The sequence below is a fragment of the Scophthalmus maximus genome, chromosome 9 (genome assembly GCF_022379125.1).
Source record: "Scophthalmus maximus strain ysfricsl-2021 chromosome 9, ASM2237912v1, whole genome shotgun sequence".
In the NCBI taxonomy this organism is placed as follows: domain Eukaryota; kingdom Metazoa; phylum Chordata; class Actinopteri; order Pleuronectiformes; family Scophthalmidae; genus Scophthalmus; species Scophthalmus maximus.
This window is the reverse complement of record NC_061523.1, coordinates 25,140,001-25,160,000: the sequence shown is the minus strand read 5'-3', so window position 1 is coordinate 25,160,000 and position 20,000 is coordinate 25,140,001. Positions and strand designations below refer to the sequence as shown.

Sequence of the window (20,000 nt, the reverse complement as noted above, 5' to 3'; positions counted from 1 at the left end):
AGAGACGCGTCATATTTCATAACCGGAGAAAACATTCAGAAACGAGGGAGAGAGAGAGAGAGAGAGAGAGAGGGCAGGAGGTGAGAACGTCTCGCTGTTAATAGTTCTGCAGGTTCACAGCGGATCAGATAAATGAGGACTTGAGGACACACACACACACACACACACACACACAACCAGAAGTGTACATGACACAGTATTTGTCCCTTGAGAGACTCTTACCTCAGTTTATGGCGGCGATAAAAGAGGCGTCAGACTTCACATGTGGATGACGGATCGCACACGAGAGCAGCAGTCAGCTGTGGAGAGATTTGTAGTTCCTGAAAGGTTAAACTCGCAGCTTCGTTGGGCTGAGCGATGTGTACGAGTTCACCACAGATGACACATGAAACCACACACACACACACACACACTCGCCTGACGTCGGGTTGGATATTATTCATAGAAGCTTCTTGTCTGTGCCATGAGCACATTCATTTTAGAGAGCTCATCACGCCTGTCACCGCGTAAGAGACGTTCTGCATTCCAACGGATGGGCGTTCGAGCGAGGAACGTTAGCAGCAGTTTGCACATGGGGGGGGGGGCGGGGGGGGGGGGGGGGGGGGGGGGTTTGGAAACGCACAGAATATAAGATCTGAACGAGGAGTCACGTCGTTATGAATCATTGATCTGAGCCAGAAGGTCACAGAGGTCAAGTCTGCTCCTGCACAGACTTTTTGAAAAACCATTAACTCATTATTAAAAGTAAACGTTTGTGAATTTTCACTTTCTTTTTTGTGAAATCTTCATTAAATTGGTTTTGGACTTGACGAGATGAAAAAATGAAGAAAAAAAAAAGCTAATTGACACAAACATTATCTCGCGCAGGTGGAAGTTTTGATGGATTCAATATGTTTATTGTCAAAACTGCTTATTATTAAGTATAAACGTTTGCAATCAAGCTCCATAGAGGCGAAAATATTGTCGTCAAATAAGTAATGAAAGAAAGAACATCATGGCGATAATTACAGCTGGATCAGTATGGATCTCTAGGGCCGATGCTTTTCTCATTCCTGATGAGTATAAAATGTCCAGTACCAAAATTTCAGCTGATACATATAGATAGATATATCTATATACTGTATATGTATTTTTAAAGAAAAAACTAAAAAATGGCAATGATCCTTAAGATTTTGTTGACAGTTTTCTGACATTAGAATTGAAATTGAGGCTTGTTTTTTTAACCATTAACATATTTTGCTCGTATTCCGTTTCATAATTTTAATCTGGCAAGAGAAACTAGAGGAAAAAGAAAAAATGAAAAAAGCAGAATATGTCTCCGTTAATAAATCACTATAAATAAAATGAAAACATAAATTCCCCCACATGCAGAACTTGAATTAAGAAAATAAACAGATTTTCTAATGTAAAATATAAATGCACGTCTTTTCTTCAACGTTTTCATGAATATACACTAATAAATTATTAATGCGCAACTTGAAGTGTTGACTTGACTTTTGTAAGAAGGTTCAGCGACTTTGACAGAGTTTTCCGCCCGGGAACATGAATTTGTAATGACGGACCCGCCGGCGAAGAGGTCGTAGAACTACACGGAACAAACTTGTGTTTTCCTTCTGCAGCTTAATGAGCCTCGTATTTCGTCTACGGGATGTTACTGTGAGCGTTTCAAATGAACAACTCCTGTATCATTATCAGAAAATCGCTGTACACGAAAATATAAACCAAAGGCAGAAAGGAAAAATATCCGTATGTTCTTGTACCAACGGGTCAAATGGAAACTGTACTTGTAATAATGCAGAGTTTTCCTCTTGTGGTCCGCAGGCGTCCTCACCCTCGCCGCTCCGCTGGACTTCGAAGTTTCCCGGGAGCACTTCCTGTCCGTGGAGGGGAGTCGCGGCAAGTCGTCGCTCAGCGACATCACCACGGTTATCGTCAACGTGACGGACGTGAACGACAACACGCCGGCGTTCGGCCGGGGCGACTACAGCGCCGAGATCTGGGAGGACGTGACGCCCGGGAGCCTGGTGATGAAGGTAGAGGCCGGGGAACAGGCCACGGAGGGAACGGAATAAGTGTCATAAGATGAATTAAAAATCGTCTGAATACATTGGTTGAGAGACTGAACTCTCTGAACAGGAAGTGGAATGGTGAGCTGCTGTACGGCGGCGGCCGCGTTGTAGTGGCCACAGCACGATAAAGAGATCGCGACGTGATTGGTTGTACAGTTGCCTCGGGAATCTTGACGTTGTAAAGATTTACTGTTTTGAAACCGATACATTCTTCATTGTGATCGAACCCTATTGAAGTTCAACGCAGCATTAATCCTTAACAAACACACGGATTGATACGACGATGGTCGATCTTCAGAATGCCGGGAGAAACGTCACGTCTGAGCGCGTCGGTAAAGGCGGCACGTGCCGCTTACACGAGATGTTTTCGGAAGCAGAATCATTTACATATTCTTATTGGGAAAAGTTTACTTCAATACCTGCGTCGCACTCCAGCGAGTGAAGGTTACATTAAATAAATGAATGTCCTTTATCGAGAGTGCACACAAGAGTACGAGTACGCGGCACATTCATACATCTTAGACACAGAAACATAAGTAATCTCTAATTGAATCAGTGAATTGTGAATTTAATATATAAGTCCTAGGTGCCACGGTTCATATTTCACACACACACACACACACACACACACACACACACACACACACACACACACAGACAATTAGGGTTCAAAACAAGTTTAAGACAAAAACACTGAATCATACATTGATAATTCAACACATACACATACAATAACATCAAGGCTGTACGAGAAGACCTGGCAAATCTATTGATGAGAAAAAAACCTGTTGAAACACACACACACACACACACACACACACGCAGTTATCTCACAACATGTCAGCCGTCAGACTGAGATAACGCGGCAATAAGACAGCTCAGTTGCTCGCTGATGGTCGGAAGACGAGTCTTAAATCACATGGTTTCATATTTGACATTTCTCTTCCTCCGCCCCCCATGTTCCATTTTCTCCCTCTAACTGCACCACGTCGCCGTCTCGACTGCTTTAAACTGTTCGGCTCCTCGGTCATGAGGAGAAAACAGGGTTTTTATTCTCATACTGAGCTCAACCCGTAGAAATGAAGATGGAAGAAAAGGGAACCGGATGGAGCGGAGGAGAAGACATCTCCATCTCCTTCTTTGTCTTTTGTTGACACCAAGTTTTTCCTCTTTGAATATTAAAAAATTGAAGGATTGAAAAAGACACAAACAAGCTCAAAGTACGGCTGAAGGATTAAAGAGACGTTAATACGACGTTACCGAGTTCAAAACAAAAGAGTTGTCAAGGTGTGAAGTTTAAAGCTGAGCAAACATTATCCTCCCATAAAATCTAACTTCTAAGCGTCACAGTCACTGTGTCACTGCAAAGGAAGATGCTGAGTTCACGCGCTCTGGTCGAAACATTTGAGCTCCAAACACATTCACGTGACCCGACGTCGTGAAACCAAATCAGCGTCTCTCGTCTGTCACTCACGCAAACTTGAACTATAGAATCGAGCGCGACACAAGATCATTTATTTTTGCCTGAAATGAGAAAAGGTTGCTCGTCTGTCCAGGTCACAGCCACCGATCAGGACGGTCCCGTCAACAACCTGCTGCGTTACTCCATCGTGAGCGGAGACCCTCTGCAGCAGTTCTCTATTCACCCGCGCAGCGGAGAAATCACCGTCCGCACCGCCGTGGACAGGGAGGAGGTCAGTGCACGTCCCATTCATAGACATTACAAATGAATGTTGGTTTCATATTGTTTCATTTCACAATTTTTTTTATTTTGCAATAATGTGAATTCCGTCTCTCTCGCCCGTTCAGATCCCTCATTACTCTCTGACGGTGCAGGCGGCAGATGAAGGAAACCCTCCGCTGTCGTCCGCGGCGCTCGTCACCATCTCCGTCAGCGACGTCAACGACAACCCGCCGGTCTTCTCCCGGGTCGACCACAGTCTGCTGCTGCAGGTTTGTCCACCTGAACACCTCCGACCACGTCGCACGACCACTCACACACTCACATTTGGAGTTTTTGATGAAACATATGTTTGTAAAGAAGGACGACGTGAGTTAGCCCCAAAGGTCGAGCCACGAAAAATAAAACCTGCTTCGCCCCCTGGTGGTGTGGCTGCAGTACAGCTCATAAACCCCGCCTCCTCCATGTTAGCAGATGGGACGTGGACGGGACTAAAAAGTGAAAGTACGCGTCAAATATAAATATAATATATGAAAACCTGCGATCGGTCGAGCTTGTGTATCAGTTGGACCTCGATGCCGCAGCTCCACGATCGTTACCACATGACGTCGGATGTGCGACATGGCGGCGCCCGGTTCCGAGATATTTTGCCGTCGGTATTGTTCAGTTGGAGGAAGTGGAGACGCATCGTCCATCTTCATTTACAGTCATTGATCCCCTAGTTTGGGGAGTCAGACTGTGAAAGCGTCTTCACCGGCTCCGCTCCAGACGACACGATGAGGACCTAACGGAGACGGATGAATTAACTGCTACAGATAATCAAAGAGAAATCCCTGAAGATCAGTGGTTTTATATCAGTCGAATCTATTCTCCTTCTCCAACTCAGCGTGGTGTGTGTGTGTGTGTGTGTGTGTGTGTGTGTGTGTGTGTGTGTGTGTGTGTGTGATGCTTAAAGCCTTGAGTTTCTAATTTTGGGGGCGTGGCCTGCCTGAGAGCTCCTCCACCTGCAACCATGCCCCCATTGGACGGTACCAGCTGACAATCACAATGTAGCCACGCCCCCAATACATCCGGTGCTTTATGGTCTATTTGACTGTTAGTGGACTATAATGTACAAAATGAACATCATGTATTGAAGAAGAGATTGAACCATAAACTCCTCAGGAAAATGTTTTACTGACGTTTATAAATCAAGTATAGAAGTAGAGTCGCCCTCTGCTGGTCAGTACACAGAATACAGGCTTCAGACACATTCTCCGGACCCGGTCACTACGTCTGTGGTTTCTTGATCTCCACAAGAAAACCTGAACCTGTTGTATGAGCCGCAGAGGTTGAACTCCCTGTCCCGGCCTCCATTTTTATCTTCCCTGCACAACCATTATGCTGCGTTCACACCAAACTTTGGGATTTAGCGTTGCGCTACTCGCACAAGTTTGTCCGCCGCATCGTTTGTGTTTGCACGCACAAGTAAAGACAACCAGTCAACATCCACCCGTTCTTTGTCGGACATCGGCGATGTATATATTATATATGAATATAATAAGTGCAGCCGCTTAACTTCTGAACCCCGTCTCCTTGCAGGAGGGCGAGTCGGTCGGCAGCGGCGTCCTGCAGCTCGTGGTGACGGACAAGGACACGCCGAGGAACGGCCCGCCTTTCTCCTTCCACATCGTCAGTGGCGACGAGGACCGCCGCTTCCACGTGGACCAGGGCGGCCTGCTGTCGCTCTCCGCTCCGCTCAGGAAGAAGGTCCGAGCGAACCACCAGCTCAAGATACAGGTGAGGAGAGGCCGTGAGAACAGAGTCACACACACACACACACACACACACACACACACACACTGCGTCCATGGTTGCCACTCGACCTCGACCTCGACCTTTTCATCTCTCGTGTTATCGTCTGTCAGATCTCAACATGTCTTTGCAGGAATCTGCTTTATTGTAAATTTATTGTAAATCCTGGTTCGGCGGTTAACGCCCCCGTGGCCTCGGCTGCCGCGTTGCTGACGGCACTGCGCGGCAGAGTCGTTTTTATTGTCCCCCGTGAATCAGAAAACCTCCCGAGCTGAGAGTCGTGTGCCGCCTTTTCGCTCCAAAACGATTTGCTGGGCAGTTAAATCTGCCAATAGCTGCCGTGCGTCCTGATCGTTGATTGGACGCGGAGTCACGCCTCCTCCATGTCCCTGTCCATGTTGTCCTGCAGCGCTCGTGAAAATCGATCTGGGTTATGAAGACGTTGAGATTGATTTAACTTCTTTAGCTGCAAACGCTGCAGCACAGAGTTCGACTGGACGCTCTTCAGGGAAAATGTGAAGAAAAAGGTGATTATGAGGTTGCAGCGTTGGAGGCGAGATGAAGAACATTGCAGAGCATTGCATGGATTTCAAATATAATTTGGGGGTTTAAAACTTTTGACTTCTTATTTAATGCTTTTTCACCATATCAATACTTCAAAACTAGTTGTTGGCCACAGATTCCCACCGGGCGCAAAGCAGAGAAATGTAATCGACACACTCAGCAACTGCATCATACCAGTTATGTCTTTGTCAATAACCATTGTGACTCATGACCCGTTCACTGATCAGCTCAGTTTCTTTTTCTTCGCAGACGAAAGAATTGATTCCTTTGATTAATTTTTTTCGGGGACCTGAAAACAAACTGTGGACGTTTTTCGTAAAACGCTGACGATGATCCAGTGCAGCGGTTCTGCACCTGGGGATCGATGGGTTGCGAGATAAACACGAGATTACGAACCGAGTATGAACATAACTCTTTACCTCATTAAAGTATTTTAAACTACATGTATTCACACATTCGTAGACACGAAGCAGCGGACAACACGTCGTGAGGAACTGGCGTCTCACCGTTACAAAAATCAACTGGGATTCTTCATAATCATGTTGAGATGTCAGCAGGAATGATCCTTGTTCTTTCTTCAGGTGACGGACAGCGGCCTCCCGCCCCTCTCCTCCATCTGTGTGGTCAACATCAACGTCACCGAGCAGAGCAGGTATCCTCCCTCCGTGGTGCCTCTGGAGGTTTTCATCACCACCTCCGGAGGCCTGTTCGCCAACCGGGTCATCGGGCGGCTCCACGCCTCGGACCAGGACCCGCAGGACGTGCTGGCCTACAAGCTGGTGTCGGAAACCCCAGACGGAGGAAGGTTCTCGGTCGACCTGGCTGACGGTAAGATCTGGGCGGACGAGAACCTGGAGGAGGGCTCCTATTCGCTCAACGTCAGCGTGACCGACGGCAAGTTCAGCGTGTGGACCGGGGTCAGAGTTCACGTGTGGGCGGCCGACCAGAGGTCGCTGGACTCGGGCCTGACGCTGCATTTGGTCGGGATGTCGCCCGAGGAGTTCCTGGGAGATCACTGGAGAGGCCTCCAGCGCAGCCTGAGCGAAGCTCTGGGTTTACCCAGGCAGGAGCTGCACCTGGCCAGCCTGCAGCGGCAGCACGACGCCCAGGCCCTGGAGGCCCTGCTGGTCTGGAGGCAGAGGAGCGGACTCGTCCAGACGCTGCCGACCAGCCGACTCGCAGGTGAGCAAACGCTTCAAAACACTTGAAATTCAAACGAATCCTGTTCAAGATAGAAGAAAACAAACAACTGAAACCATGAGAACACATTGTGAGTTAAAAAGTCATAATTGTGATCAAATTAAAGGTATGAACTTGAGCAGCCTTTCATATGGTGAACTCTTTCCAGAGGGCCCGTGATTGAAAGTTGATTGGATTTTAATGTCGAGGGGTTGACCGGGACTGACGGGAATTTATATGCAGCACATCAAACTGAGCCCATCACATTTAACGCACCGGCGGTTCACTTCTAATGGAGGGAAATGGCAAATCATCAATTATGCAGATATCAACCAGCACATCAGATGAAGAGTCTCCGTCTGAAAGTGTGTCTCCCCCCCCCCATATGCAGTCGTGATCTCCAACCTGGAGGACTCTCTGGGCCTGAGCATCCCCCGGGTGAGCCACAACGGGTGTCTGGGCTCCAGCTGCCCGCCGCGAGGCTGCAGGAACGCCGTCCGGCTGACGGGTGAGAGGCTGGGCCACTTCAGCACCGCCAGAGCTGGTTACATCACCCCGCAGCACAGCTGGGAGAGCGTCTGCCCCTGTAACGGTATGTGTGTGTGTGTGTGTGTGTGTGTGTGTGTGTGTTAGTTGGGATAAGTAAACCTTAGTGTGTAATTTTTGTACATTTCTGGCGCCATCTGGTGGTAAAGTTGCAAACCGCAACCAACTGAGCGACCGACAGGGGACACTTTATGGCGGCGCACCAGACGATTCCATTTCCTGTTTCTGTCAGCGTCTGAAAATTCAACGTGAACGCGACGTATTCTGGAGCGTTAAGTTCAACAACCGTATTCAACACGACGTAGAAACATGGAGACTCACACGGAGGTCGCTCCACCTCATGGAACTAGATTTAACTCACATATGAACATAGTTATGGACAATATATTCAGTTTCTGTGAATAAGTTCTTCTAAATAGTATTTTATTTCATGTTATTTATACAGTATTTTAAGTTTAAGAAACTCTGAGTCAAAAGTTTAATCCCAAAATATTGTGCTATAACTTTCATCTGTTTGTAATCTTAAACCGAGGAAAAGATGCGTTTCCAGATGTTTTTCATTATCTTATTTCTGGATTTGTTTTCTGTTTAGTCTGAGATCAAAGATCCCTCCTCTTCTTCACCTCTGGTGGAGAACATCCCTCGGGTTCGACATGAGACGAGAACATGCGTGTGTTGCCGTCATCAGCTTCCAGAACATCCGGGCAGCGTGACTCGTGTCGGCATTCCTGCGAGGATTAAAAACAGAGCGAGCGTCTCGGTGCCGTCTCCTCTGGGACATCTTCTCTGTGTATTTTGACTCAGTCAGACTCCAGTTGTGAGGTTTGGCGATAAGAAGGTGATGCGTGACGGTCAAATACACAGTTTGTGCTCTTTAACATCTTGCTGTCTCCATTGTTCAGGTTCTTCAAAGAACCTAATGAGAAAAATACCGTCAACGTACGAAGACACGACAGCAGATGTTAACTACTTGATGTTGTCGTCTCCAGAGACTTCTGAGGCGTTCTCATGATATGTTTACTGATCTGTAGAGAAAAGTCCAGTCCTTTAAAAGAGTCGACAGCAATGAGATCAGTGGATTATTGATTTATGACCCTTTTTTTAATGACTATTGAAGAAGACTTGAAACTAGAGATTGAACCATTTTTACTAATTTAATGTTTGATTATTAAGTTGTATTCAATGGATGTATGAGACGCGAACAGGGAAGTCCCGTCTGATGATCTGCATCAAGCGTCAGGGTTGTTTTTCCTCTGTGGAGCCACAAGGTCAAAACGAGAGCTGCTGTTTTTTAAAGTACTTTTGCGAGATCTCGCAAAACTTTCAGTGTGCTCCGGGGCCACTTCAGTTCAGCACGCCACGGCAACCGAACACAACCGCTGGACTCGGTCGTCATCTCCTGACGACGTTTCACCTTCATCCAAGAACCGAGGCGTCATTGAAGTTTCATCTGAAAGAAGAAAAGGCAGAAGAAGAAGAAGTTTTGTCTGAACACTGACTCGGCTCCCTTTCGCCGCCGGACTCCTCATTGATCCGTCCATTCACGAATTCACTTCGTCGTTCGTCAAGTCCTTTCTTCTTCTCTTCGTTTCTGCTGATGATGCTCGTCACTGATCACTCCTTCTTGTATTTTTTGCTTCTGGGCGTTTTTTGTTTTTCAGCTTCTGGCAGTTTTCCAGCAAAAGAGATCACATAAAATGAAAACAGTTCTTTTCTGTTCTGTAGTATTTTTTTTGCCTCTTGCAGTCAGATGTGAAAAAACACATTAAGTTCAGTTCAGAGCGCGTTTCATCGGCCTGAAGGTGGAGAGTTTTTGTTCTGCTTTAAAGCTGCAGTGTGTAATATTTATAAGAACTTATTCACAGTAACTGAATATATTGTCCATAACTATGTTCATATGTGAGTTAGATATAGTTCATGAGGTGGACCGACCTCCGTGTGAGTCTCATGTTTCTACGTCATGTTGAATACGCTTGTTGAACTAAACGTCCAGAACACGTCGCGTTAACGTTGAATATTCAGACACTGTCGGAAACCAGGAAATGGAATCAGTGGTGCGCCTCCATAAAGTGTCCCCTGTCGGTCGCTCGGCTGGTTGCGGTTTGACACTTTACCACCAGATGCCGCCAGAAAAGTACAAAAATTACACACAGATAAGGACAAAAGACTGGGAATCTAAAATTAGTAGGATGAAGACTAAGAATGCGACGAGGTGACGTCTCTTAATGACTTGTCTCGTCTGAACAAAAAGCTAAAACCCATTGATTTATGACTAATATGACAGAAAACCTGCAAATATAAGTTCTCCATCAAAGATCTGAAATAACTGGGTGTTGTTGTCTGCAGCTCATGGTTTTTCGTATGTTTCTGTGTTTCAGAGTCGGCAGTGAGGTTCGACGGTAAGTCCTACCTGAATTATCTTCACGGGATGGATGAAGACGAGCAGCAGTTCAAACTGTCGCTGAGGTTCAAGACGTTCCAGGAGCAGGGCCTCATCGCGTCCACCAACGGCACCAGCGACTGGGGCGTCTTACAGGTACGTGTCCCCCCGAGGCTGCTTGGGAAGACGGAGAAGGGAGTTAGCCAAACGTCCCCCATGTGAAATGACTCGGTGACGCTCCGCCCAGTGCGTTTCTCAGAGCGGCTTCATCTGCTCAACTCGTCACGGTTTGAAGTTTGGCTGCGACACACAGATAATCGAACTTGATTTACTTTTCATTTTCTCCTTAAACGACGAGCTAGATTCACGAACACATACGTGACGTTAGGCCACCTTGAGGTTATGTCTGAGGCCGACAACACGTAAGAATGATTGTTTCAGCACTTGCTCATGGTGTTGTCATGTTCGACGTAACGCCTCACGTATTTTCTTTGGATTTTGCACTTTAACCGCATTTGAACGCTGGGTGTGGTCAACGTCGGTTCCTCTCTTCTTGCGCTTTCCCGCAAATATCTGAGGAAACGTAAACACCAATCTACTGTAAAAGCCAGTCATGCTGCGACCTCTCACCGTGTTGTGGCCCCACAACGTCTTTGTTTCCTTTCAGCAGGACTAGACGCTCTCGGTCAGTACTTGGTCAAACTCAAAAGGCGTACGAACCTGATACGTAAAATGTGCACAGGTTCACAAGTCAGTTGTTGTCTACGAACTCTGCCTTCTCTGAAGACCGGTCCAAGGACGAGGAAGTAAAGAAAGGTTTGTTCTGTCCGTGCGAGGCAAAAAGCCCCGTCGCTCTTTAAAAGGTGTCCAAGGACGAACCGTGATACAACAAGCTCCTCGTGTTCTCTTGGTTTGTCACAACACACACACACACACACACACACACACACACACACACACACACACACAGTGTGAAGCAGTTTGATTACAACTGAAGGAAAAAAATCTATATTTACATTCATTTGAGCCGGCGATAATTCATGTTGCTGCGGCGCAGAGATTAAATCTCCTCCTAATTGTTGGATACTGTTACTGTAATGTTGTCGTTTGACATTAACTCACTATCCATACAATCTGAGCGCCGCTGATTTAATCCAGGCGAGTCTGTCGCCGGGGGGAAAACAGAGAACCACGAGTGAAGCTTTTCATTTACAACATAACGTGTCCAGCTCAGATTCATAAATAATACGGATGCTCCACTGCTGCAGAAGCTGATACCATCTCAAATGTCGATATTACATTTGCCCCTTTGAGCCAGCTGCCGCGTTATCGGTGTCACGTTCTTTGACGTATGTGACATCTGGTCTCACGAACCGCGTCTAATGTCCGTTTGTCCTTTTCTGTGTTCGCTGCAAGAAACACATCCGTCCGTGGCAGGAAACACTCACGACACAGTCATCTCTCACGATTCGGTTCAATATACGATGTGAGGTTCGCGCTTCGACAATAAAACAGTTCAGCCACGTATGAATAAATTCTAAGCCTAAATCTTGCTGGGAACACGAACGCACACACTGATTGAATAGAAGGAAACGATCCAAATCTTCTGGAGACAGCAAATCCTCCCTTTGGGAGGCAACAATTTCATCTGCGGTTGAAAAGATGTTGCACAGATGAAAAGGTTTATGGGAGGTCGGCTCCATGATGATGTTCAGATTCTCTAAATGCATAGGAAAGGAGCTTCGATGCTCCTTAAGCAGAGGACACACCGGAGCTTCCTATGCGAGAGGAAAGGTGGAACAGACGACCCACAATTCATTGCGGCGGCGATATTTAACGTGACCCGCCATGAACGAACTGTCTCTCGCCAGGCACCGCAGACGACCAGGTGTTTCCTTTATCTCTATCGTGTGCTGGTTTGTTACTCACCTGCTTGTTTCCGGCCCGTCGATGCCTCTTTGACGTGACCGCCGGCTCTGAGCGCAGCACGTGAGCCGCGTGCCACAACTTCTCCCTCCTGGAAAAGCTGGCAGTCGTCAGGATTTATTGATTGATTTTTTTCTATCGTCAAGGGAGAGAGAGATCCATCTACAGTACCACGTTAAAGAAACACAGAAAGAGAATAATCAATTGTTGTATTCTTTGTGAGACATGAATTATTCTCTAAATAAAAAAAAAACCCGTCTTTGCCCCCCCCCCCTTGGGGGCTCTTCTCCGTGTGCTCGGGCAGAATATTCAATCGTTCTGATTCTCGGAAAAAACTTCAAACACACGCTCAGTCTTTGTGGAGCTTCCTCCTCCTGCGTGTCGGAGCTCGTCCTCTGTTAGAATAATCTGAAATGAACACAGAAAGTTGAGTTCGGTTTCTAGGCAAACAGTAACATTTAATACAGACATATATTCTTGCTGCAAGGGGACAAGTCAATACAGCAGCACAGTGTCGGAGTACTGAGGCCGTCCGACGAATACAGGCGATGCAAGGATATTTAGAAAGATGGGCGGTTCCCCTTTACAATGTACATCTGTGTGTTACTTATTTACAGACAAAGTTAATGGCAGCTCCTGAGTTTCCTGAGTCACATTCCAAGGTCATGCATGAGGTGTTTCTGCCTCTCTAGTGGACAACAGTGACCACGACATCACGTCTCTATACAAGACACCAATACAGACTGTTCTCTCTACGATCAGCATGTTCTTTTTAACTAGTTATAAAACATATTTTTCTGACAGGGTCCCTGCCCGATTCATTGTGAGAAAAGAAACGCTTCAAGATGAACACCTGTTCATCTGAGAAGTCCCTCGCCCGCTTGGTTTTAAAGACAGATCTAAGTTCGGACCTATTTCGCCGCTGCCAATCGTCAGACGATGAGAAGTGGCGGTTGTGTGTGACCACCGCGCACCGACACGCATCTCTCCTTCCGGCTGCTGCAACATAAACGTGATTGACTTTCACGTCAACGCGGCTTTTTATCTCCCCGACCCCCCGACAGGGCAGGAAGGCGTTCGCCGTCTTTGCCCCGGGACGTGTTTCATGTTTGTTCCAGTCGGTCGGCCTCTGGGAGTCGGTCTCTCCTCCTTTGGCTCCGACACCTGGATGACCTTCCAGTTGTCCACACATCCACACTCCGCCTCAGGGAGGACTCGGGTTTTATGAGCTGCGATATTAATGAGGTGCTCATCAGCCTCTGGACTTTTTGGTGCAGTCGTGTCGACGGCCCTTTTTAAGAAATTATTGATTTGTCTCGGGATGTTTTACAATCTGTCCGCAGACAACTCCCTGAAGAACTTTCATCTGATTCCACAGATACGTGTACATTTTATTCATGAGACCAGTCGAGTCATATTCATTAATTACAGCTGATGATCCGATATCTGTTGGTTCGAGAGATTCGTTCCTCGACCTTCCTCAAACCGTCAGTCGACCGGACGACACTTCTGGAACAGACTCACTGTACATCAGTTTCTACTAGACTCAATTTCTCCCCAGCTCCATTAATGGAACAGTGCATGAAGATTTCATTCAGTTCCATATTAGTATGCTGCGTAAATGTCGGCACAGATGCTAGTGCTATTCCCCCGTTGCAAATTTTTAGTATCTACAACTACAAAGTGAGCACGCCTCATCTCTGCTGAGGTGTGTGTGTGTGTGTGTGTGTGTGTGTGTGTGTGTGTGTGTGTGTGTGTCAAAGCTCCCCTCAGGAAGCTTGCGGCGTCTCGGAGTTGGTGATTTATTGAATCATGAGTCTCTGATGCCGTGGAGCTTCAGTCCCTGCGGAGTTGGACTTGACACGGAGCATCAGCTGTGCTGATACTGTAAAAAAAAAAAACACCTCACTGAATCAAACTGCGCGATCTCTCTTTAAATATCAGACTCCACCAGTCCCTCCTCTCCTCCCTCCTCTCTCTCCCTCCTCCCTCCTCTCCTCCCTCCTCTCCTCCCTCCTCTCCTCCCTCCTCTCTCTCCCTCCTCCCTCCTCTCCTCCCTCCTCTTCCTACTCCCTCCTCTCCCTCCTCTCCCTCCTCCCTCTCCCTCCTCTCCCTCCTCCCTCCTCTCCCTCCTCCCTCCTCTTCCTTCTCCCTCCTCTCCCTCCTCTTCCTTCTCCCTCCTCTCCCTCCTCTTCCTTCTCTCTCCTCTCCCTCCTCCCTCCTCTATCCTCTCCTCTCCCTCCTCTTCCTCCTCCTCCTCCCTCCTCCCTCCTCTCCCTCCTCCATCCTCTTCCTCCTCCCTCCTCTTCCTCCTCCTCCTCCCTCCTCTTCCTCCTCCCTCCTCTCCCTCCTCCCTCTTCTCCTCTTCCTTCTCTCTCCTCTCCCTCCTCCCTCCTCTATCCTCTCCTCTCCCTCCTCTTCCTCCTCCTCCTCCCTCCTCCCTCCTCTCCCTCCTCCATCCTCTTCCTCCTCCCTCCTCTTCCTCCTCCTCCTCCCTCCTCTTCCTCCTCCCTCCTCTCCCTCCTCCCTCTTCTCCTCTTCCTTCTCCCTCCTCTCCCTCCTCTTCCTCCTCCCTCCTCCCTCCTCTCCTCCCTCCTCTCCCTCCTCCATCCTCTTCCTCCTCCCTCCTCTTCCTCCTCCTCCTCCCTCCTCTTCCTCCTCCATCCTCTTCCTCCTCCTCCTCCCTCCTCTTCCTCCTCCCTCCTCTTCCTCCTCCCTCCTCTCCCTCCTCCCTCTTCTCCTCTTCCTTCTCCCTCCTCTCCCTCCTCCCTCTTCTCCTCTTCCTTCTCCCTCCTCTCCCTCCTCTTCCTCCTCCCTCCTCCCTCCTCTCCTCCCTCCTCTCCCTCCTCTCCCTCCTCCCTCCTCTCCCTCCTCCATCCTCTTCCTCCTCCCTCCTCTTCCTCCTCCTCCTCCCTCCTCTTCCTCCTCCCTCCTCTTCTTCCTCCCTCCTCTCCCTCCTCCCTCTTCTCCTCTTCCTTCTCCCTCCTCTCCCTCCTCACCCTCCATGAAAAGAGTTTTGCAGGTCCATCCCTCCAAAATGAATCACTCCTGTTTGCTTGTTTGTTTCCCCCCCGCTGCCTCAGGAAATCAAACAGAATCCTTCGAGTGTGAACCAGCATCGGCCTGAATGCTGAGCATGAGACGTGAAAACCCCAAGAAGATGAAATAAAACAAAAGCTCTTCGTGAAGGAGCAGGGCCGAGCGGGTCGGTATCAATAATGCATCGCCCGCAGCCTCCGACGTCCAACGGGGGGGCGATGGTCTTCAATTTGCAAAACACACACTCTGCGTATTTAATAGAGAAGATACGAGGAGCCGCACGTTATGTAAAGGAAACATGAACAGATAAAAGCTGCCGGCTTGTTAGTTTGACAGAATGCTGAGCGCGCGGAAACGTATAGAGGCTGCCGCGGGTGTTGATGAAATGCTGAATAAATATGTGAGCGTGAGTGTGTGTGTGTGTGTGTGTGTGTGTGAGTGTGTGTGTGTGTGTGTGTGTGTGTGTGTGTGTGTGTGTGTGTGTGTGTGTGTGTGTGTGTGTGTGTGTGTGTGTGTGTGTGTGTGTGTGTGTGTGTGTGTGGTGAACACGGTGAACATCAGCAACATGAGGTGGTGGACGAGTGCGTTCGCTGTGTTTCTCTCGACACCGATGAGATTATTGGTTCAGATTTAGAAACGTTGCCTCGTCGTAACCGAGATGTCATCATTCATAACCATGAACCAACGAACAACGTTGATGAGCACAATTTAAAGTCAGCGTCAGGCACCAGATGTTGGAAAATGTCAAACGGCTGAAAACTTGTCATGCGTGTTACGCCCGATGAGAGTTCATACAAAGTCAAAGTCAAGACGCGAGAAGACGCAAATTTCCAGTCGGATAGTCGCGAGGTAAAGACGAATAATCGCGAGAGTAACGCATCACGAAAACCTGCGTTCGGCGTGAACGCAGCTTCACAGCTCCTATTCACATCTGAATGGTTTTGGATTTTTTTTATTGGTTATTTGTAATTGGAAATGTCTCGACTCTGATTAATTGAATAAGTTGTAAAGAAAAGGAAAGTAATATATACATTTAAAAAATCACCCCGAAGACGTGAAAACACAAAATACTGATAATAATAATAATAATAATACTGAAAAACTTTACCAGAGTTTCCTCTGAAGACGAAGTCTGTTCAATTAAAGGGTCAGTTGTGTTTCTTGTAATAAGAGAAACCAACAGGAGTACGCTCACAGAGATTATCACTTTGATTTACGATCATGTGGAATCAAAGAGAAATAGATGAAAACAGTAACTTGGTTCCACTCTTCCTCTCCCGCCACCCTGGAAGCTTTTCTCATTAAAGTAGTAGTAAACAATGCTGTTTACATAAAGCGAGGATTCATCTCGAGCGTCGACGTCGCTGATAAGAGAATGTTCTCGATCGTATCGAACTCGACTCTCTCAAGGGTACGTGGCCGAGCTCCTTCGCGTTGCATCGACTCAATAAAAGAACTTTGTTGCTTCTTATCTTGTGGCCTGAAAGGGAACTGGCCTCGTCAACCTTCCCTCCTTCTCCGTCCTCAGGTGACCGCTGGAGAGCTGCACTTCGGGTTCCGCTGTGGAAGCTCCGCCCCCGGTTCGCTGCTCGTCAGATCCGCCGCCGTGTCGGACGGCCGGTGGCACAGCGTCCTGCTGGAGGTCAACTCCACCGGCCTGAGGCTGACCCTGGACCGGCAGCACCCGACCGCCGCCGCCCTGACCGAGCCGTGCCGGATGACGCGCTCCCACGGCGCCCTGCTCTTCGCCTCGCTCGCCCAGGGCCCTGCGCCCGAGGTCCGCGGCCACGCGCCGGACTTCGACGGCTGCCTGGAGGGCCTGGAGCTCAACGGGCAGCCAATCAGAGTGGGCGACGCGGCGGAGTGGGCGGGGCCGGGGAGCAGGAGGGCGTTCGGGGTGTACCAGTGCTGCAGCGGGGCGGGCGCCTGCGACAACAACAACCCGTGTCAGAACGGAGGGGCCTGCGAGGAGGACGCCGCCGGAGGTGAGTTGACGAGTCACAGGATGTGATGTCGAATGAATTTGACTTCAGTTTGACCTCCAGCTAAGAAACTGTCAGAAAGTAGTGAAACATTTTCCACAGTTCCAAGAAATGTGTTCATCTAACTGGTTTTATTCGAGCCATGCGTCCGACACTAACATATATTCCGTTTATTTGATCGTATTTGAAAAGCATCCGATTATCAGTTCTAAGAAGCTGCTACTTGCAATAATTCTGCATATTTTACTTAAACGTTACAGAAACAGTGAATCTAAAATAAAAGAATAACTTAATAAAAACCAAACAAACTGTTTTTCTGCAATAAAAACAGTCCTTAGTTCTTCACAGCAGCTGATTTGTACTTCACACAGAAATAAAATGAAATAATGTGATGAACAGGTTCGGCTGCCGTTTCCAAAAAAGCTGAAACCGAAGCGACAGATTTGATGATGATTCATTTGAATCCTCCAGAAGCCAAACTGCCTGAGGACCAACGACGATTCCAAAGAACCGAGCTCGAACCCACTCAGTCCCACAGACCAGGACTTTATTTCCTTGAGCCTTTTGTAAGACAGTTGCAGTTTCCTTCTTAAGATGCGTTCACACCAAACGCAAAGCAAATTTTCACGTCGCGTTACTCGGGGGTCTCGTGTCCCTCGTCCACCTGTATCTGACCCTCGGGGGTCTCGTGTCCCTCGTCCACCTGTATCTGACCCTCGGGGGTCTCGTGTCCCTCGTCCACCTGTATCTGACCCTCGGGGGTCTCGTGTCCCTCGTCCACCTGTATCTGACCCTCGGGGGTCTCGTGTCCCTCGTCCACCTGTATCTGACCCTCGGGGGTCTCGTGTCCCTCGTCCACCTGTATCTGACCCTCGGGGGTCTCGTGTCCCTCGTCCACCTGTACCTGATCCTCGGGGGTCTCGTGTCCCTCGTCCACCTGTATCTGACCCTCGGGGGTCTCGTGTCCCTCGTCCACCTGTATCTGACCCTCGGGGGTCTCGTGTCCCTCGTCCACCTGTACCTGATCCTCGGGGGTCTCGTGTCCCTCGTCCACCTGTATCTGACCCTCGGGGGTCTCGTGTCCCTCGTCCACCTGTACCTGACCCTCGGGGGTCTCGTGTCCCTCGTCACCTGTATCTGACCCTCGGGGGTCTCGTGTCCCTCGTCACCTGTATCTGACCCTCGGGGGTCTCGTGTCCCTCGTCCACCTGTACCTGACCCTCGGGGGTCTCGTGTCCCTCGTCCACCTGTATCTGACCCTCGGGGGTCTCGTGTCCCTCGTCCACCTGTATCTGACCCTCGGGGGTCTCGTGTCCCTCGTCCACCTGTACCTGATCCTCGGGGGTCTCGTGTCCCTCGTCCACCTGTATCTGACCCTCGGGGGTCTCGTGTCCCTCGTCCACCTGTACCTGACCCTCGGGGGTCTCGTGTCCCTCGTCACCTGTATCTGACCCTCGGGGGTCTCGTGTCCCTCGTCACCTGTATCTGACCCTCGGGGGTCTCGTGTCCCTCGTCCACCTGTACCTGACCCTCGGGGGTCTCGTGTCCCTCGTCCACCTGTATCTGACCCTCGGGGGTCTCGTGTCGCTCGTCCACCTGTATCTGACCCTCGGGGGTCTCGTGTCCCTCGTCCACCTGTATCTGACCCTCGGGGGTCTCGTGTCCCTCATCGACCTGTATCTGACCCTCGGGGGTCTCGTGTCGCTCGTCCACCTGTATCTGACCCTCGGGGGTCTCGTGTCCCTCATCGACCTGTATCTGACCCTCGGAGGTCTCGTGTCGCTCGTTGCTGTTTGAGGTTAATCACTAATTAGGCTCCGGCCAAAAACACGCAGGAGGTTTTGCATGTGTCACGCTCTTTTGTCTTCTTGTTGCATTACGTCCCGTCTGGCGGATTTGACTCATTATTTACTCAGAACAGCCGATAAGCTCACGCCTGCAGTTTCACAGATAAAGAGCGGCGGGGGGATGAGTCTCCGTGAGGCCGCGGAGTCGAGTGCAGGCAATATGTTCTTGTTGTTGGACGGTGGATATGAAAACAAACTGCAGGAGATACGGATCTGAGCAAACAGAACCAAACCTGCCGCCCGTCGGGATTCCTCTCCTCCGGCTTTTACCTGTGAGGTCACTGAACTGCATCATACCTTTATTTTCCGTTTGTATAGTATTAAGAAAAGAGAAATGAAATGAGCTTCCTGCCTGTTTTGTTTTACTTGACTCGCTGTCCTGTCGAATCACATTTCATCATCTCAAATTCTGGGGCTGTGATGTCGGAACAAGTAAATAAATATTATTCCCCCAAAGATCCTCCAGGTGCAGACGACGTAAACAGACAGAGACGATGAAGCTGTTTCCTTCTTGTTTTACTGTTGAATATTAATATGTGGTCCCCGACTGTTTTACTGAGGATGAGCAGATGAAGACTGTATAACTGAACTTTATAATGGAACTCTACAAACGTTTGACAGCAAATGTCTCGGGTGGATAATCACGACCTCTGACCTCACACGTTAATACTACACGACAACAACAAAAGAACAACAACACAAAAACGCTCAATGACACGGATGACGCGAAATTTGCACCATTGGCACCAATATTCGAGTGACGCGACGTCGCAGACGCCAATTAGCGTTCGGATCCCCCCGAATATTCTCTGATTGTGTTTAACTAAGTAGAGAAAATATAAATGATCCGGCGGCAAAATGTCGGGGCCCAAACTCCGTCCTCTATGAGCTCGGCTCCATCAACTGACTCCAGCTGGTCCTGGTCCTCACCTTCAAGGATCCTCCACCATCTTGCTCCCCCATATCTCCTTGACCTCCTCCTCCCCCCCCCCC

General features: G+C 48.8%; 1 protein-coding gene and 1 long non-coding RNA gene across 5 annotated transcripts in view; one reads left to right on the top strand and one right to left on the bottom strand.

Annotated features, from left to right (window-relative positions):
• fat2 (FAT atypical cadherin 2) overlaps positions 1-20,000 on the top strand; it is an 83,980-nt gene that overhangs the window by 49,757 nt on the left and 14,223 nt on the right. For both annotated transcript variants that reach the window (XM_035649747.2, XM_047334350.1), the window contains exons 17-24: positions 1,822-2,033; positions 3,626-3,763; positions 3,879-4,022; positions 5,332-5,529; positions 6,690-7,290; positions 7,679-7,879; positions 10,212-10,369; positions 16,707-17,163. In XM_035649747.2, coding sequence (XP_035505640.2) covers positions 1,822-2,033; positions 3,626-3,763; positions 3,879-4,022; positions 5,332-5,529; positions 6,690-7,290; positions 7,679-7,879; positions 10,212-10,369; positions 16,707-17,163 — 2,109 coding nt within the window. The remainder of the gene's footprint in view (positions 1-1,821; positions 2,034-3,625; positions 3,764-3,878; positions 4,023-5,331; positions 5,530-6,689; positions 7,291-7,678; positions 7,880-10,211; positions 10,370-16,706; positions 17,164-20,000) is intronic.
• Positions 7,095-20,000, bottom strand: part of LOC118319384 — a 21,109-nt gene continuing 8,203 nt past the window's right edge. For 2 of the 3 annotated variants that reach the window (XR_007031434.1, XR_004795975.2), the window contains 3 exons: positions 12,143-12,301; positions 10,244-10,387; positions 7,095-7,330 (listed from right to left, as the gene is read on the bottom strand). This is a non-coding gene — a long non-coding RNA (uncharacterized LOC118319384). Of the gene's footprint in view, positions 7,331-8,372; positions 9,284-10,243; positions 10,388-12,142; positions 12,302-20,000 lie in introns of those variants that run through there. The other variant, XR_004795976.2, reaches the window with a different exon arrangement.